Source organism: Mustela lutreola, chromosome 7, assembly GCF_030435805.1.
Source record: "Mustela lutreola isolate mMusLut2 chromosome 7, mMusLut2.pri, whole genome shotgun sequence".
NCBI lineage: Eukaryota > Metazoa > Chordata > Mammalia > Carnivora > Mustelidae > Mustela > Mustela lutreola.
In genome coordinates, this window is record NC_081296.1 from 5158227 (window position 1) to 5176636 (window position 18410).

At 50.9% G+C, this 18410-nt stretch overlaps 1 protein-coding gene across 4 annotated transcripts in view; it reads left to right on the top strand.

The window, feature by feature from the left end:
• The window catches only part of IL16 (interleukin 16), a 99176-nt gene that overhangs the window by 48703 nt on the left and 32063 nt on the right, over window positions 1-18410 (top strand). For all 4 annotated transcript variants that reach the window (XM_059179840.1, XM_059179841.1, XM_059179842.1 and 1 more), the window contains exons 3-5: window positions 12272-12380; window positions 15517-15659; window positions 17389-17499. In XM_059179840.1, the coding sequence (XP_059035823.1) occupies window positions 12272-12380; window positions 15517-15659; window positions 17389-17499 (363 nt within the window). The remainder of the gene's footprint in view (window positions 1-12271; window positions 12381-15516; window positions 15660-17388; window positions 17500-18410) is intronic.

The following is an 18410-nucleotide window of genomic DNA, read 5'->3' on the forward strand; positions in this document are numbered from 1 at the left end:
TTTCAGTGTTAAACTTATTAATTTTTACTTGTACCCTCTTTCTGAATGGTACAAAAGCCACTGAATATTTTCATTAAGGTAGTGCTCTTGGCTTCTTATTATCCTATTACTTTCAGGTAATTCAGCTCTATTTTTACATATATTATATATATATCTCTATATCGAGATATAGAGATATATATTATCTCCTGTTCCTCCCTTCCCCCTCCTCCTCCCTCTTCTTTGGAATGTCCTCGGGGAGGATATAACGGTGGTGAACTCTCTCAGGTTTTCCATCTGAAAGGCCTTCGGTCCACTCACTCTTAGGCCCCCATGTTTACACTGATGGTTGCTCTCTCTTGCCACAATGGATCAAGTATTCACGATTGCCACGGAGACAGAAGCTTTGGGTTAAATCCTTGCTCACTAAAAAAACGGTCTATCTTCTCTCTGGCTGCTTTACAGATCTTCTACATGTTTTGATGTTCCATAATTCAAGCAGGAGCTAAGCCTACTTTTCTCTTTATTCACCTTATTTGGGATTTGTTGGGTTTCATGACGCTGTGGATGGATGATTTCATCAGGACCGGAAGAACCGTATTCACACGCATGTGCAGTGCGTCTCTTTCTGGAAGGCTGGTTAGATCTAGGCATTCCCGCCCCAGCTTAATGCTTCTAAACCCTCCTTAACCCTCTCCATCCCCTTTCCTTGCCGTCTGGGTGTCTTTTTCCGATCAGTCCTCTTGTCCCCTCCCCAGTGCTCCCTCACCCACAGTTCAACCCACGTATTTCCTTTGAGATATAAATAATTTTATGATCTTTAAAATTTCTTGGTACTTTCCCCAAGTCTGCTCAGAAACTTTCATGGTTCCTCTGTCCTCAAACGGCTCAGTCCTTTCTTCTACTTCTTGAGAAATTTAAATATATTTATTTTGCTTTCTGTGTCCGTTTCCCATCACTCGAAGCCTTAACAGGCCTGATTTTGGTGTGTATCGCTCCTTCTGGCTCTCTCTCATGGTACCTTGTTCCAATATGCGTTTTGTTCTTTATTATTATTATTATTTAACTTTTTTTTTTCTCTGAGATCCTGTAAGTCTTGTTAGCTTCTCGGCGGGAATCTTTGTGACCCAAGTTAAAGCTTGGTCCTGCAGAGAAGTTTCGAGTTGGTTTCTGCCAGGTGGCTGGGGCACCATCAGCCTAGGAGCATTTTGAACTAAATTCTCGTCTAGAGGTTTTTCAAGACATGCATGTGGTATGAATCAGGGTTGCCAAGTCCTGTGAGGGCCATCTGGTTACTGTTAATCACCAGCAAATCAGGGAGGCTTCCCCTCCTTCCATTAGGGCCATTTCCAGACTGATGATTTTCAGGCAGTTCCTGAGGGTGGAAGGGATTCATTTCCAGTGTATGTTTCAAATGAGGATGTAATTATTAAGGCCCCCTCGGTGCAAGGGGAGGGTCCTCTTGAACCCTGCATCCTGGGAAGAAATCGGGACTCTCTGCTCCCAACATCCCAGAAAGCTTTAGAAGGTGAAGTTCACGTCCAGACGGTTCATAAAATGATCTCCGGGCATCGGCCAGGCTCTGAGCTGCTCCCCTGTCAGGAATATGGTGGCACAGCCTTATTTACTTCGTGGCCTCTGAGAATTCCTTACTCCCTCGCTATTTCATTGATAGGTTCCCGCCCCATCCCACGCTTTTTCTTGGTTTTAGCAGAAGGATCAAAGGAACGCGTTCCTGTCTTAACATCCTCAGTACTGCCTTGTCGGGGTTTTCTATTACGGACCACGGGATGAACAAATTTCTATACATGTCCTTGTGCATTTTGTCCAATTATTTCCTGTAACCCATTTCTAGAGTACGAAAACGATGTGACAGAAGCGGGACATCTCCGGGAGCTAGACTGGCGCTCCTCGGGGACCGGTGGGATCAGTAGGGTTCTCGCTGGCTGTCAGTGCAGATGCTCTGCCCGGAGGGTTCCGTGTACATCTTCTGAAAATCCCGCGGCACCTACTATAAAAACTGGATGGAGGGTCATTTCTACTAAATTAGTAGAAATAGAAACCGTGTCTGGCAGAAAAATCCTCAGCTTTTTTTGGAAAAGTGGTATTCCCCAGAGTTGTTCTTACATTTAAGAGCGCATGCAGAACTCGTAAGAGGAAAAACTCCTTGACCAGACAACCTAGTTTTATAACGAGAAACAGGTGAGACTAGTTTGGGAGCAGACGGGCGAAGGGCGGTCGCACGGGTTATTGAGACAGCCGCCCGCCAGCGTCATGCCCTTCCACCGTGAAGCTTTCCCTGGGTCTGATGAGCACAGGGAGCCCCCGGGTTTCTCAGGCGGTGGCTGTTCTGCGCAGAGACGGTCTTACAGATGGGCGGGCCCCGAGTTTATTCCCGCAGAATACGTGCGGTGAGGTGTTCTCGAAGAGGGAAGGAGAGCAGGGATGGGCCGCTGTAAGACCGGACAGGATGCGAAGGTGCGCGGGGCGGGGGTCCGGCTCCCTGGGGCGGGAGGCGTGGGGTCCGTCTGAGTAACATCCGAGGAGGCGCAGGCCGGGAGCTCAGATTGGATCTTGACTCCATCAGCGACAGATGCCTCAGAGATTCAGTGTCTCTGAGGAGTACTTGCATTTTTGCAAAATCACCAGCAGGAGAAGTGGTCGAGGGCAGGGGCGATCTGAAGGAAAAAAATGAATTTTCCTTCCAAATTGGTTTTATTAAGATATAACACCAATATTTATATATATATTTATTCATATTTATGTAATATTTCTACTTACATGTAATATATACTTAAAATATATACTTATATATTTCTAATATATATTTATCTTTATAGATATAAATATATTTATTAAGATATAACAGGCAATGTGCCCATTTCAAGTGTAGCAGTAAATGGTTTTTAGCCTATTCGCAGAGTCGTGTAACCGTCACTACACGATTTTATTTTATTTTATTTTAATTATTTTTTGTAGATAAAAGGGTTTAACTTATGGAAAGCCCATGAGACTCATTAAAAAAAAAAAAGAACAACTCTAGAGGAAATAATAAAAGAATTCTGTAAGGGGTGTGGCTTCAAAATCAACAATAAAGAAATCAGTATTTTCCTTATGTACAAACTGCAAATAAAATAATGGAAGGAAAGATGACATTTACGAGAGAAGCAAACAAGCAAAAGACCAAATGCCCAGGAATTAAGGAGACGCATCCAAGGCCCACGTGACTCTCTGATTTTAGAACGTTTTCACGCCCTTCGGCAGCCAGTCTCCACCCAGCCCCGCCCCCAGCCCCGCCCCCAGCCCCCGTCGGTCCCCGACCATCCACGAATCGACTTCCTGTCTCTGAGATGGGCCTGTTCTGAGCTTCTCATGAAATGGAATCATAGCATCTGGGGTCTTTCGTGACTGGCTTTTTCCACTGAGTATCACGTCTTTAAGTCTCATCCACCTTATAGCACGTGTCCCCCAGCCCTGTCCCAGCTCTTGGCTGTCTCTCCAAGCTTTGTGATTGTCCACGGAGCCTGTCTTGTTTCTTGTAGCTCCCAGTAGGTGGGACACTGCCAACCCATCAGTGTCCCAGAGCGGGAGATCTCCGCCAGCACCTAGAGTTAGGTGCATGGGAAGCCAGACCCGCAGGCGACGGCTTTTAAGGAATGCAGGTATACACAGTCCTATGGGACCAGGAGCACAGGTGGCCCCAGATCCCGATGAGGTCAAGGTGTTCTCTGGAAGCGGCCACAAACACTGTAGCTCAGACAAGCATATAGGCCCCTTCCCAGGAGACTCCAGTGCCTTGTATCGAGGCAGAGGTGACGTGCCCAGCCCACGTTCCCCAACAGCACCTGTGGAGACTCTGGACCTATGTCAGAGGGAAGCCCGTCCTGAAGCCTGAAGCTCTAGGACCAGCAAATAAGCCTCCTCAGAAAGGCTGGGGTGGGGGCTGGGGTCCCCGTCTGGCGGTTGTGCATTTCCCTGGGGGAGTAGCATGCCAAGGGCTGTTTCTCCAATGGTTGAGTCCCAGGGGACTCTAGAACCAGGGGACCAAGCAGTGTCCCCTGGGTGGCAGGGGCAGAAATGGGGCCACCAGCACCAGATGTAAAAACCAGCACATCAGACGAGGGTGGAAGCTTCCCTCTGGGAGATACTGGTGCCCTGGAGTCCAGCAGAGGGAGGCACGAAGCTGGCACTCGCCAAAAAAGGAAAAGGAAAAGAAAAGAAGAGGGAAAGATGCGACCCACCGGCTTTATCCTGGCAGAGGGCTAGTGGGAAGAGCGCACGCGCTGGTTCTGTCCCCTGAGAGGACCCCCCGCTGGCCCCTGCCCCTGAGACCCATGCTTTAAAATGTGCAGGTTAGTCTCTTTCTCATAAAGTCTGGGCACTTTTCACAGGGCTGCTTCCGTCTGGGCCCTGGGACGGCCACGTGAACCAGCCTCCTAGGAGCCCGTCCTCAGCTTGCTGCAACCCCAGGCTTCCGGGGGTCACGAGCCCCAGGACTCTTCAAAGCCCAGTGTTTTGAGGGTTCATTTCTCAGGAGCGCTAAAAGTTGGGGTGTCTTATGTGAACTGCAAACTTTTCACTCCGCAGGGGGAGCTCCAAGCTTCGGGGTCCCTGCTGATCGCGGGCTGCCCCGCGAGAGGAGAGATTATGAGGCTGTGTCTCAGAACTTCCTGCCGTCCCGCTCCCCTCTCTCGTCTGCCTGATGGCAAAGGGTCTCTCCCCCAGCTTGTAGTTTGTTTGTTTCCTGGAGCAAACGGGTCCACACGTGGCCGTCGATGTCTGATGTCTGCGGGGGGAGGTGCGTTCAGGAGCCCCTGGTCGCCGTCTGGAACCAGAGCCTCGTCACTGTGGCTCTGGATCGCATTCCCCTGATGGCTAATGACACTGGGGGTCTTCATGTGCTTCTGCGTTTCTCACCTAACTCCTTCAGGAAGATACCTGTCCAGATCCTCTGTCCATCTGAACGGTTGGATCATTTGTATTATTGACTTGGAAGAGCTCTTTATATATTCTCTATCCAGATCCTTCATCAGATACATGACTTGCAAATATTTTCTGCAGGTCTGGGGGCTGTCTTTTCACTTCCTTGATGGTGTCCTTTGAAGCACAAATTTTGTAATTTTGAGGAAGCCCATTTCCACTTTTTTTGGGGTCCCTCGTGCTTTTGCTGTCATATTTAAGAAATGTTTTCCTAACCCAAGGTCATGAGGATCTGTTTTCTTCTAAGAATTTTTTCAGTTGTAGCTAGAATGGAGGTCTATGATCCATTTTGGTGGTTTTTATTTTTATTTTTACTTTTTTAGATTTTATTTATTTATTTGACAGACAGAGATCACAAGTAGGCAGGGAGACAGGCAGAGAGAGAGGAGGAAGCAGGCTCTCTGCTGAGCAGAGAGCCCAATGCAGGGCTCGATCCCAGGATCCTGAGATCATGACCTGAGCCGAAGGCAGAGGCTTTATCCCCCTGAGGCTCCCAGGTGCCCTCTGATCCATTTTGAGTTAATATTTGTGTCTGCTGTGGGAAAGTGGTCTCGTTCATTCTTTGACGTGTGGACGTCTACTCATCCCAGAGTCATTTGTTCAAAATAATCTTTAAAGGGTTCCTGGATGGCTCCGTTGGTGAAGCGTCTGCCTTTGGCTCAGGTCCTGATCCCAGGGTCCTGGGGTCGAGTCCCGCGTCGGGCTCCCTGCTCATGGGGGAATCTGCTTCTCCCTCTGCCCCTCGCTCCCCCTTGAGCTCACTCCCTCAAATAAATAAATAAAATCTTTTTAAAAAGTCTTTTAAAAGACCCTTCCTAGACCTCCAGCCATGGGAATATTCCGGCGCCGGAGGAGTCCTCTGAACAGAGGCAGAGCCAGCACGAGTGGACGTGTTGAGGCATCTGAAAAGGTCGGAATCCAAGGAGACGGGGGTCATGCGGGGAGCCCAGTGGAAGGGAGGCTTGAGAAGGATTCCTCGGTTCCGTTCCCTCCCGTCCTCTCCGCGGCAGGAGCGTGTGGCCTTGGCTTCCCGCGTGACCATCTGCGGGCCGATCTGCGGGGCCCCGCGGTTCACCCCCGTGACTTACAGATCAAAGCCTGTTGCTCCATCGTCGGCCCAACCGGGAGCCTCAACCCGGAGGACAGCTGGATGGCACCTTGCGGTTCCCTTAGGCTGGCACCGCTCTGGTGCCTCAGCTCAGGAGAAAATGGGAAGATGCCCACGTGAGCGGAGTGCGGTCAGCAAACTCAGAGGCCCGAAGCTCCCGCCGGCCGTCGGGCATTGATAAAGATGAGCGTCTCTGGGGAAGCGGTAGATGCATCCTTTTAGCCCCTGGGGAGGACTTCAGACTCCAGAAGGGAGCTGCCTGTAGGACCCAGCATCCCGGAACTCTGCATCTTCACTCTGGGTTTGCTCCCCCGCAGTCCTGGGCTCCGTCCGTGGGTGAGGCCTGGCTGTGGAGCCCCCGCAGCCCCATGGCTGATCGTCACGTCGGGAAACACCCCATAAAGAGCTTCCTGGCCGTTCTGCTTTATTCCACACCCAGACTGTGGTGGGACCGACTGCCGTGGACACTGCCATCCCCAGGGCGATGGGCGCACTCCCCCGGAGCTGCTACCTGCGGCTGCCATCTCCCACGGTAACAAGGGGTGATGTGTCCGGAGACATGTCTCTTAGCCCATGACCTCAGTGATGCATCCGCCCTTTCCAGGGCTGCCCCACCTTGGGAGCCGGGACAGAAGAGCTGTGTTCTGAGTGCCGCGAAGGGTGCCACACTGTACAGACGCTCGCAGCGGATCCCACAGAGACTCCTTTGAGGAGAAACCACTCCACCCAGGACGTCTTGCCCAAGAGCGGCCAGGCCCCCAGCAGCCAAGGAAAGCTGTTTCAGTCTCGAGAACCATCTTCCGCCAAGTGATCATCTCCGAGGGGCGAGTAGCCACTCAGATCTTTAAACATAACCATCCGTTGCGTTCAGAAGTGTGGAGTGGAAAGCGCTTACAGGGATTGTCAAATCGACCCCCTTGGCTTACAAAGGGGGAAACTGAGTCCAAACAATTAGGTGACAAGCCCAGGGTAATGCGTGATTTATTGCTGCTGGTCTCATACCCTCCACCCACTCCATCCCACGGTGCATTTCGACTAAAGGATTGTCGTGCTCCGAGCTGTAGGGATTGCAGAGAACAAACCACACCTTGAGATAATCCCAGAGTGTGGATGAGGGCTGGATCCTCGTGGGTTTCCAGAAGTCGAAGACCCACAAAACTTGTGCACTGCCTCTATTTTGGGAACTTTTCAGGGTCATGTAGTTGGGCTTTTTTTTTTTTTTTTTTTCACATGCCCGATAGAAAACCGCCTCTTGGATCCCGCCTTCAGTGGGGAGTAGTACATTTCCGTTCTTCCCTGCACTAGCCGTCCAGGGAGCCCGTTCCCGCCTCAGCCAGGTCAGAGCAAAGTCTACACACATATCCAAGAGTTTGGAGCTTGCCCGAGTTGACTCAGGCTGTCAGAGCCTCCGGCTGCTTCAGAAACAGGGTCCATGGCAGAGGGACAGGACCAGCTGCCAGACCCCGTGTCTTTGGTCAGAGGACACAGAGCCATGAAGGGAAGGACCCTTGTGCTGCCTTGTGCTTGCCGCGGTGGGGTGGGGGGGGCACGTCCTGCCTGTACACTGGGAGGTCACTGCTCCCACCGTCCTGACCAGAAGAGGCTGCACCCCGGTGTGCAGAGAGCAGAGCGGTCCAGTGGTTCATCTGGCTCGCTCTGGATAAAGTCTCTTACAGCCAACTCTGAAACCCTGAAAGAAAGCTTCCTTCTTCTGAACATGACACTAACGACTTTCAGGCTATGGGGACCAAAAAAAAAAAAAAAAAAAAAAAAAAAAAAAAAGAAAAGAAAAGAAAAGAAAAAGTCTCTGCTTCTTATGATTCTCCTGACATCAACTAGCTTTGCTTGCTGAGCTATTTCTACATTTTGTTTGGGACAGGGAGCTTTGGAGAGAGGATGGGAAGGGGAAAAAATAATGAACAGTCAACACACTGTCTTAAGTTTACTCACATGACCCTTGAAATGCATGTAAAATGGCATTTTTGTTTCTGGTCTGATGGTAAAAGTCATCCAAGCTTGTTGTAGGAGACGCAGAACACACAGGGGAGGGGGAAGTAGGAGAGTAAGAATTTGTGGCCCCGTGACACACCACATGCCCTGCCATCCCGTAAGAGCAGGACCCTGTGTGCGAACATCATCTCACTACTTGGAATACAGCCTCATGCATAGGAAGTGCTTAACGAACGTACATTGAATGGATAATATTACTATCTTGGTGTATTTATTTCCAGTCCTTTCCTTCTGCCTACATTGCATGATTATTGTGAAACTCTATTCATAGCACCTTTTTTCTTTTTTTACCTACCATGATAGTAGAGGCTTACATATACTACAAAAATTCTCTAGAAGCACAATTTTTAAAGATGATTCATGTTTCATATGCCTCACTTCCTTTTTTTTTTTTTTTTAAGGATTTTTATTTATTCGACAGACAGAGATCACAAGTAGATAGAATGGCAGTCAGAGAGAGAGAGGAGGAAGCCAGCTCCCCATTGAGCAGAGAGCCCGATGCGGGGCTCGATCCCAGGACCCTGAGATCATGACCTGAGCCGAAGGCAGAGGCTGAACCCACTGAGCCACCCAGGCGCCCCAGGCTCACTTCCTTATTTATCTTCATCTTATTAGAGATTCAGGGAAGGTTCACATTTCCAAGGTACTTTTCAGGGAAGCCTGGGCTTTAGACGAGGAGACGTACTGGCTGTTTTATGAGGTTTCTCTATGTTCTGTGAACCCAAAGAGCTACTGAGTTCACATGTCAGCATTCGCTTGCACAGTTTCCCTGGAAAGCATGGGGAAGTGGGAATCATATCAGAGGACACGACCTCAGGGACTCTGGTAATTAAGAAATATCTTTTGGACTCAAAATGGATGAAGGACCTCAATGTGCGAAAGGAATCCATCAAAATCCTTGAGGAGAACACAGGCAGCAACCTTTTCGACCTCAGCTGCAGCAACATCTTCCTAGGAACAACGCCAAAGGCAAGGGAAGCAAGGGCAAAAATGAACTATTGGGATTTCATCAAGATCAAAAGCTTTTGCACAGCAAAGGAAACAGTTAACAAAATCAAAAGACAACTGACAGAATGGGAGAAGATATTTGCAAACAACATATCAGATAAAGGACTAGTGTCCAGAATCTATAAAGAACTTAGCAAACTCAACACCCAAAGAACAAATAATCCAATCAAGAAATGGGCAGAGGACATGAGCAGACATTTCTGCAAAGAAGACATCCAGATGGCCAACAGACACATGAAAAAGTGCTCCACCTCACTCGGCATCAGGGAAATACAAATCAAAACCACAATGAGATATCACCTCACACCAGTCAGAATGGCTAAAATCAACAAGTCAGGAAATGACAGATGCTGGCGAGGATGCGGAGAAAGGGGAACCCTCCTACACTGTTGGTGGGAATGCAAGCTGGTGCAGCCACTCTGGAAAACAGCATGGAGGTTCCTCAAAATGTTGAAAATAGAACTGCCCTATGACCCAGCAATTGCACTATTGGGTATTTACCCTAAAGATACAAATGTAGTGATCTAAAGGGGCATGTGCACTTGAATGTTTATAGCAGCAACGTCCACAATAGCCAAACTATGGAAAGAACCTAGATGTCCATCAACAGATGAATGGATCAAGAAGATGTGGTATATATACACAATGGAATACTATGCAGCCATCAAAAGAAATGAAATCTTGCCATTTGCGACAACATGGATGGAACTAGAGCGTATCATGCTTAGCGAAATAAGTCAAACAGAGAAAGACAACTATCATATGATCTCCCTGGTATGAGGAAGTGGTGATGCAACATGGGGGCTTAAGTGGGTAGGAGAAGAATCAATGAAACAAGATGGGATTGGGAGGGAGACAAACCATAAGTGACTCTTAATCTCACAAAACAAACTGAGGGTTGCCGGGGGGAGGGGGTTTGGGAGAAGGGGGTGGGATTATGGACATTGGGGAGGGTATGTGCTTTGATGAGTGCTGTGAAGTGTGTAAACCTGGTGATTCACAGACCTGTACCCCTGGGGATAAAAATATATGTTTATAAAAAATAAAAAATTTAAAAAAAAAGAAATATCTTTTGACTCTTACAGTGCATGAAGCGACTGATTCAAAGAACGAGTCATGATGCTAAGTCCTAGAAATAGAGAGTTTCAAAGGTTCAAATGAACTGTGTCACCTTCTGGAGAGTTCCTGCTCCGTCTCCTTCTGAGGGCTCTCAGGGGAGTCTGGCGGAAGATAGTCTGCTCAGGTTCATAGAGCACCACCAGGGGTTTTAACCCCTGACATGTGCAAGAAATACAAAGAGAGTGAGATGCGGTTTCTGGCAGGATCCTCTTGGGTCAGAACTAGATACAACCATAGGCCTAGAAAGGGGCTGGAAGTGGACTATGCCCTCCAGAGTACTTTCTAGTCATTCCCTCTCCTCTTAGATGTTCTACCAAAAAAGTCTATTTCTACCAAAATTCAAAGAATAGATAGACTCATAGGGAGAAGAGCATGTCAGGACAAGAGCCGCGGGTGAGGCCAGCCTCCTTCTGGGACCCCGGAGAACTTCCTGCACGAGCAGTGCGGGTGACTCAGGATTGAGGGCAGGGCTGACTCACCTGCGCTGGCCACGCAGGAAGTGAGCGTGGCAGATGTCCGCAGACCCCTCCCTGCTCCCGCAGAACCCGCTCACTCGCAGTGCCAGGGGCTAGGATGCAAAGTGAGAGGCCCCGGGAGATCCTCTCTCCACCCTTGGAAAGCAGCCAGGTGCTCAAGTCCCCCCCCCCCCCCCCCCACAGACAGACAGACAGACACACACACACACACACACACACACACACACACACCTGGAGCCAGGACATTAACCAGGCACCGACAAAGCTGGCTTCGAAGCAAGGCAGGCATATCAGTAAGAAGACAGCAGCAGGTGCCCCTACAGACCTCTCCCCCAAACACTTCAGTCCCAGGTAGCATTCGAGCCGACAATGGTTTCCAGGTCCAATGACAAATACCCAAAGATTCTACACTCAGCAGATAATTTAAGTGTGACAACCACCAAATAACATTCTCAGACATGTAGATATCCAGAGCTTTCCATCTACATAACTTCCTTGAGAGAAAACACGTGCACACACACACACACACACACACACACACGCATGCGTATGCACTCAATGATGATGGTAGTGATGAGTGTAACCAACATAATTCAAGAATTAGGTCAAAATCATTGTAGGTAATAAAGTTATATAAAAACAGTTCTAGGGAGAGAAATGAAATAATTCCATGATCCTCTTATTGACCTCTGTCCCTCTGTCCTCCTGTCTTCTGTCCCTAAAATCTCCAAGTTGTATGTTTTCTGTTTCATCCTTCGCCCTGATGGAGAAATGAGTCCAAGTGTAACTGTTCAACATATTGCCTTATAAACTCAGCACCATGGGAGAGTGCTCCAGATTATTAGTCTAAAAAAGGCACAAGGACAATGTGATCTGTATGACAAGGTAAAGAAGACGAAAAGAACCATAACTTGAGAATGCTGGTTTTTAAGCCTTTGAATTAAATCTTCAGAGAAGGAAATCAGCAAGATAATAAAATCATAATACTCTCAAGAATGCAAGGATGGTTCGATATTAAGAAACTATTCACTTAACGTTCATTCGACAGAGTTCCTAAGTGCCTCCTAGTTTCTATGTTCTCCTGCGTAGAACAGGGCAAGTGACCTGAGCTCTTCTCTCAAATGCGTCTCCCTGGCTTCCCATCCAGGGAAGGTCTTTCCCCTGTTTGTCGTCTTCTGTCATCGCCGACCCCTCGTCTTGGCTTGCTTGCTTCCTGGGGGCCTTCCTCTGCTAGAACAGCATTGCTCTGCCATCAATGCCCTGTCCGGCTCGTTCATGCCCGTTTCCCCAGCGCCTGACAAAGAATCAGACGTGTATTGGCTGACATGGTTATTCAACATCATCTCTTGCCTTAGATCTGTGTCTGTGCAAATATATCTATTCTCTCAATTTTTATTAAATGGGCGACTCTATCCATAGCTTAGCCGATGATGGTGATTCTAAATCCCAGCCTGTATAGAGCCTATAATTTACTGGGGGACACAGAGAATCCAACCAGTACTTCCAACGTCAGTGCCTGAACCGCCGCTGTCTACGCAGGTTTTTCTGTTCTAACCGACTTACTGAATAAAAGGTGGGAACTGTTTTGCAGGAAGCTTCCACAACGTCTTCCCGAGAAAAGTCTGGAAAAGTAGAAGCGCAGAGTAGTACCTTCCTGCTTCCCAAAGCCTGTCACCAAAGGACTCGCAGCAATTCAACCAGTAAGTGCATCGTGGACCTGTCCCCGGGACGGAGCCTCGCTGTTGCTGAGGACCGGGAACATCAGGGATGTGGGGGGATCTGGGGGAGGGCAGGTCTCGGTGGGTCCAGCTGGATTACACACGGCTATGGTCGGCTGGAAGGTTCCCTCGGCAGTTCCACCTCTTGATGGACTCAGGTGCCATGTTGGGAAGAGCCGACATAGAGGATAAAAGGCAAGGGCTTTGCTCTAGCTCTATCTTCTGATGTGCTCCTTGATTTTAGGAAGGCCACTGGCTTTCCCCAGCTCCCCATCACCTCATCTGTCACCAGATGGGAGTGGAGGCTGGAGGACATCAGGACTCTTGGTTGCTGCAAAGAGAGGAGCTCTACTCCAAAGTCAGGGAATTTGAAGAATGCAGAAAAGCATGATGAGATTAAAACCACACCACATCCTGATGTTAGAAACAACCCATACTAATGTTTTCTGTGCTTCCCCTCCGATGCCTCTATATGCCCACAGAGCACACATCTACACACGCGTACACGGCACAACTTCGTGTCCTTGAACATTCTTCTGCAAACACCATGCTCAGTGGGTCCCTTGTATTTCATTGTGTGACCACACCTAACCTAGTCAACCAGCTCCCTCCTGTCAGAAAGCTAAGTTATTCCCGTTATTCTCAGGTTTTCACGAGGATAAGCAGCAGTGTTAAGTTCGTCTGTGAAATTTTGCTTACGTTTGTGATGATTTTCGTAGGGAAGTATGAGGGGCCGTGGATAGAAGCATGGTTAGGAGTTCACACTTGCTTCCAGAACCAACCGTCCATGCGACCTTTGGTCCCTTTCATTCCATCTCTAAACCATGATTTCCCAAGCTCATTTCCTATTTTGGGGCTGCTAGTTATTTTTTTTTTATCATAAGTTTTTGCTTATTTTCCCCTTTAGAACAATTTCCTAGAAATGGAGTTTCAAAAGGTTAACTATGCCTTAGAGTTGATCCGTGCTGCCCAGTTTAAGAAGCGAAGACTCCAGTGACGTGGATGTGTACCTCCTTCTTTGTTCATAGCCGCCATATGAGCATTTAACAATATGTATTTGCTGCAGATTTTTCTCTACTCCCCTCTTTCCTCACCCCTGCTTTCTTCTGGTCTGCTTCGCACCCAGGACCGACTACGTGAGTTGTAGGGATCTGTGTGAAATGAAAGTGTGGGAACCTTGTTCAAATATAGAACGGGAGTCGGTGGGGCATTAGACCCAAGCCAAGGCCCCTTTGAGCGTGAGGCTCTGTGACTCCATAGGGCACATGCGCACGCAGTCAGCCCTGCTTGCACTGTGGGCACCGAGCAGACCCTAGCCCCTGACCCCCCGGGACCCCGTAGCTCCCCGGCCTCCTGCCCCCCTGGCTCTCTGCTTTTTCATGGAGCTCAGTGAGAGAGGAGCACTAGCAGGAGACTGGACGGTGAAGGAAAAGCTGCTGGAGCGCGTCTTCCCAGTTCCCTCTGCCTCCGTGCTGTGTCCTGGCAGACCTTGTCTGGCTGGGACCAGACACCAGGTCAGGGTGGCCCACCTTCCGTGGACCTAGCACCCACCGGGCTCTGAGAAGACGGTCTCCTCCCCTTGCCCCTTCAGGCCCGAGATGGCGCCAGCTTCCAGTTTTTGCCAGTTCCTAGATACCCGGTGGGCTTCGCTCTTTTCCTAAACCCTGTCCACACTTTGCACACGGCCCTTCATTCATTCCTCTCAGAGGCCTTGTGGGCTCCCACCTGCCTGGTTCGCTGGCCTCGAAAACCAGCCTCTCCACACAGCTGACCTTAAATGTTCCTCGTTTCTTCCTTTCCGTTTGGCAGGAGTTCCTCTTATTTTTTTATCCGGGTGATCAGTCTTAGCGTTGATTTATAAAGAGCCTCTCAGTTGTGTTAATATTTGGCTGTCTTTTGTGGGACGTACATTCTGTGTTTACTGTTTTCTCTTTAAGTCTTTTCTTAACAGAAAGATGAGAATATCTTTCCATAATCAAACATATGTTGTTTTTTTTTTCCTTCCTAATACTGTTAACGTTTCTTGCACATCCAGAGAATGATGAAATATTTGGCCAAACTTCCTTCTAATTTGTAAACAATTTGCCTTTTTTTTTTTTTTTTTTTAAACAAGCCTGCTCTGTTCGTCATTCACGTTTGCTGTTTGGTGTGAAGCAGGACTAACCATGTTTTGAAGCCAGGCCCAGCGCAGCTGATGGACGATTGCTCTTTGCTGGTCGGGGATCGGTCTCCACCCGCCTCTCGTGGTCCTCTTCTTGTGCATCTGTTTCATCTCTTGAAACGATGCGCAGTTCCATCTCAAAAGCGAACAGGGCCGTCTCTTTAAAGAAAGACGCTCAGGCGGTGGGTGTTGGTTTTACAGAGAATATTCTCTTCGCTTTTCTGCGTTTCGCTCGCTGTGATTCTGGTCACGCGTGGCTCGTTGGTTCCCTGCTTCTTGCTCTGTGTGTTTGCTTCATTTTGGCAGCGATTCGAGAGGTGTGTCCTATTTTTATCCCCACTTCTGGTTTCCTTCACGGGATGTTAATTAACTGATCAGTTGGGTTTCATTAATTAAGGAACACCTGAGACTCGATTTTCCAAGTGCCCCCCTCCCCCCCCGGAAAATGGCTTCCTGTACCCCCCGTGTCTTCCCGTCTATGTCTCCATCCCATAATTCAGCTTCACCGTCAAGGACCGACGTGCGTCACTCTGTGCCAGCCTCACGGTACAGTCTCCCTTTCAGAAGTTACTTGGGCCTTTGCACCCCTTTTCACGACCACGTTTTCGATGAACTCCAGCAGTGCGGTGTGTTTAACTGGTTTTGCACCCCCCCGCCCAACACACAACTTGCGATGGTGACCTTGTGGCTGGAGCACATCCACGAGCCGTTTTCAGACCAGCGGTGCTTCGGGGACCCGCTCTGTCCGGACCCCGGGCCTGGGTCTGTGCTGGTCCCAGCTCCGTACTGGGAGCGGGAACTGCCCTCCGGCTGCCTGGTGGCAGGGGACTGGGGGGCAGAGCCCCGAGCTTGCCCCTGCGCTAGCCTGTGGCTTTGGGGTGGCTCCGAGGTGTTCTCCCCGGCCCTCTGCGTGCGGAGAGCACACATGACTTCTCCCTTTCCCCCCTCGTGCTTCAGGTGTGAATCCCTACTGCACAGGAGAAATCGACTTCCCGATGATCAAGAAATCCCCGGCTTGTGCAGACAGACAGCCCTACTCCCTCTGCAGTAGCCGGAAGTCTCTGTCTCAGCAGCTGGACTGTCCAGCAGGCAGGGCTGCGGTAAGAACGGAGGGGGAAAGGGAGCGGGGAAGGGCCTGGACTCAGCAGTGGCCGAGGTGGAGGCGGGGGGCGCCGGCTAGCGGGTGTGGGCAGCTCCAGGCAAAGGAAGAACCCCAGGGGGGGCTGGTCCCCGTTGAGCCTCCCCGCGTGCAGCGGCTGCCTCGTCCGCGCTATCAGGAGCTGAGGGGCAGTGAACGTGAGCGGAGCCTGGGGCGCGGCTGTGCCCTACCTGCACCCTGACTCGGCGAGTCGCCGAAGAACCGGGCTGGGACAGGGGAGGGAACGCACACACGTGCATGCGGCCGGTGGCCGACGGCCCCTGGGGCTTGAAGTCAGACCTTCAGGACTCTGAAACCTTGGGCTCTTAACCCCGTGCTACGGCAATGCGCTTTACATGCAGTGCCTGCAGTTCATAAGCTCAGAAATGAATGTGTAGCAGGAGCGTGGCCAGGTGAGTAGCTGTCTGAGTTTACATGTCTTAGAACCAAAGGGACCGGGCAGACTTTGAGCCCAGCCCGCACGCTGTGCATCACACGTTCTTCCCACTGCGGGCATCAGCTGGCTTAGCAGTCACGAAACACGGTGTCCCCAGCCTCCTCCTGCTCCTGCCCGAAGCCGTGGGGAGTGCACACCGCGTGCGGCCCCCACGACCACCCAGAAGCCCTGTCTGTAGCACCCAGCCCCTTTTTGTCTCCAGCTCTGGAAAGCCCACTTCATCCTTCAGACACCTGCCTAACCCTACCTCTGCTGGGAGCGCCCCTGACCCGCCAGCTGCGTGGGCCTTACACTTTTCCCAGTGCCCATCCTGGGCGCCTGTCCTCTTACAGCCTCGCCCCAGCAGAGCAGGAGCGCTCTGAGGGCGGGCTCTGTAGGCAAGTGACGCCTGACTCTCTCCGCACGGTACTCGGGCCCCCGGCAGATGCCTGCCAGTCTCACTTTGCTCTTCCCTTCCCTTCGTGGACTTAGCATGTCTTTCATTTGCCAACTGGGAGCATCGAGGGTCCCAGAGTTAGGAAAAAGATGACTTTCCAAGTGGCCGATGATTTCAAGTAAGAGGAGTCAGGCACAGAATGGTGAGGTCACTTCCTCAAGGTCACCGGCTGAATTTGGGCAGAGCCACCAGAAGAGCCCAAGGCAGTGGGGGCTCGAGTCTCAGCCCTGACCGATGGGCCAGGCTCCACTGTCCCCTCCCCGAGTGGCTTCCTGAGGCACACAGGGCGTCCTTGTCTCTCGGGCACACTGCTTCTCGGCTGCAAGTCACCTGTGGGCCTGCCCTGAGATTTATGTTCTGCTTTTTTAAAATCTTCATGTGCCTTGCCCACCACCTACACCCCGCACAAGAAGGGCTCTCAGCACATGTGTCTTGAATCAGACAGGGTCTGCTGAGGGCATTCTGGGCGGCTGCGGTTCCCGCCTCTGTCTGCGACTTTAGGACCCATCACCCCAGGGCCGTGTGGTCTGGGATCTGCTGTGCACCTGCCAACTGGACAGGTCTCGGGGGGCTCCCAGGTGCTGGTCTGCAGGGACACAGGACTACTCAGCAAGGCTGAAACCATGCAGACCATGAAACACAGCCCCTCTTCACCAGACTCCCACTGTGCCTCATCGACCACACGTGGGGGCCATGCCGTGGGCCCCCCGAGAGAGGGGCTCTGGCCCTCTCCTGTCCTGTGAGGTGTGTGCTGCTGTCCCATCGGCTCACCCTCCCCACGCCGCTTCCCTCCTGCAGGGCACCTCGAGACCCACACGGTCGCTCAGCACAGCTCAGCTCGCGCAGCCCACGGGAGGCTTGCAGGCTTCCGTCATCTCCAACATCGTGCTGATGAAGGGCCAGGCCAAGGTAAGCAAGGATCACTGCCAACAGAAGCCGCTGGACGGACACACGCTCCCAAGGAGCTGTCCTGTTCAGGGAAGGAAGGAACCAGGTCTGGTGGTTCTGGCTGCTAGTGTGAGCGTCGCGATGTCCCCGTGCAGGTCACCACAGGGCGACTGTCGGCCAGCTTGCTCTTGGCGTGGTGTTTTCTAGAAGTGAATTCCCCCTGGTGATTAAATTCAAATCCTTTCAGTTGTGTCTGTGTCCGTTCAAGCTGCTGGAGGCGGCTTAGCCAGCATGGTCTCACCACTGGGGAGGCTGGACGTCTACGGCTAAGGTGTCCGTTGAGGACAGCTTTCCCGGTGGGTGGACGGGACCGTCTCGCTGTGTGGGCACAGGGCACTTGGCAAGGGTGACAGAGCGCTCTGGGGTCTCCTCCCTAAGGGCGCTCATCCTTTCGTGAGCTCCCCTCCATGACCTGACCCCTCCCAAAGGTTCCAGCTGACACACGACGTTGGTTCAATCCACGTGTCTCCACCCGCCTGATACACCCACCCTGAGTTCTGCCCACAACCGCGGAATCCCGAAAGGAGGGACAAGGCAGCGGTGGTGGGGGAACATCCCAAATGTTTCTTTGTGTTCCCTCCAGAACATTCTGGAGTGGACATGGGCAGTGGTTGCCAAGTTCACAGAGGAGCCCAAGGAGCCGAGATGCTTAAATAACAAAACAGTGGGTTTTGGGTTTTTGTTTGTTCGTTTGATCTACCTGCTGCAACGCAGCGTGTGGTGTGTCAGGAGATGTCCTTGCTGGGCGCTTCCTTTCTGGTCGGTCCGGAGGGGCCCCTGCACCCGGATGTTCTCTCCCTCCTCCCCATACCCTCCTTCTCCCGGGAGCTCAGCAGAGACACGAAAGAGAAGACAGAAGCATCAAATGCCGA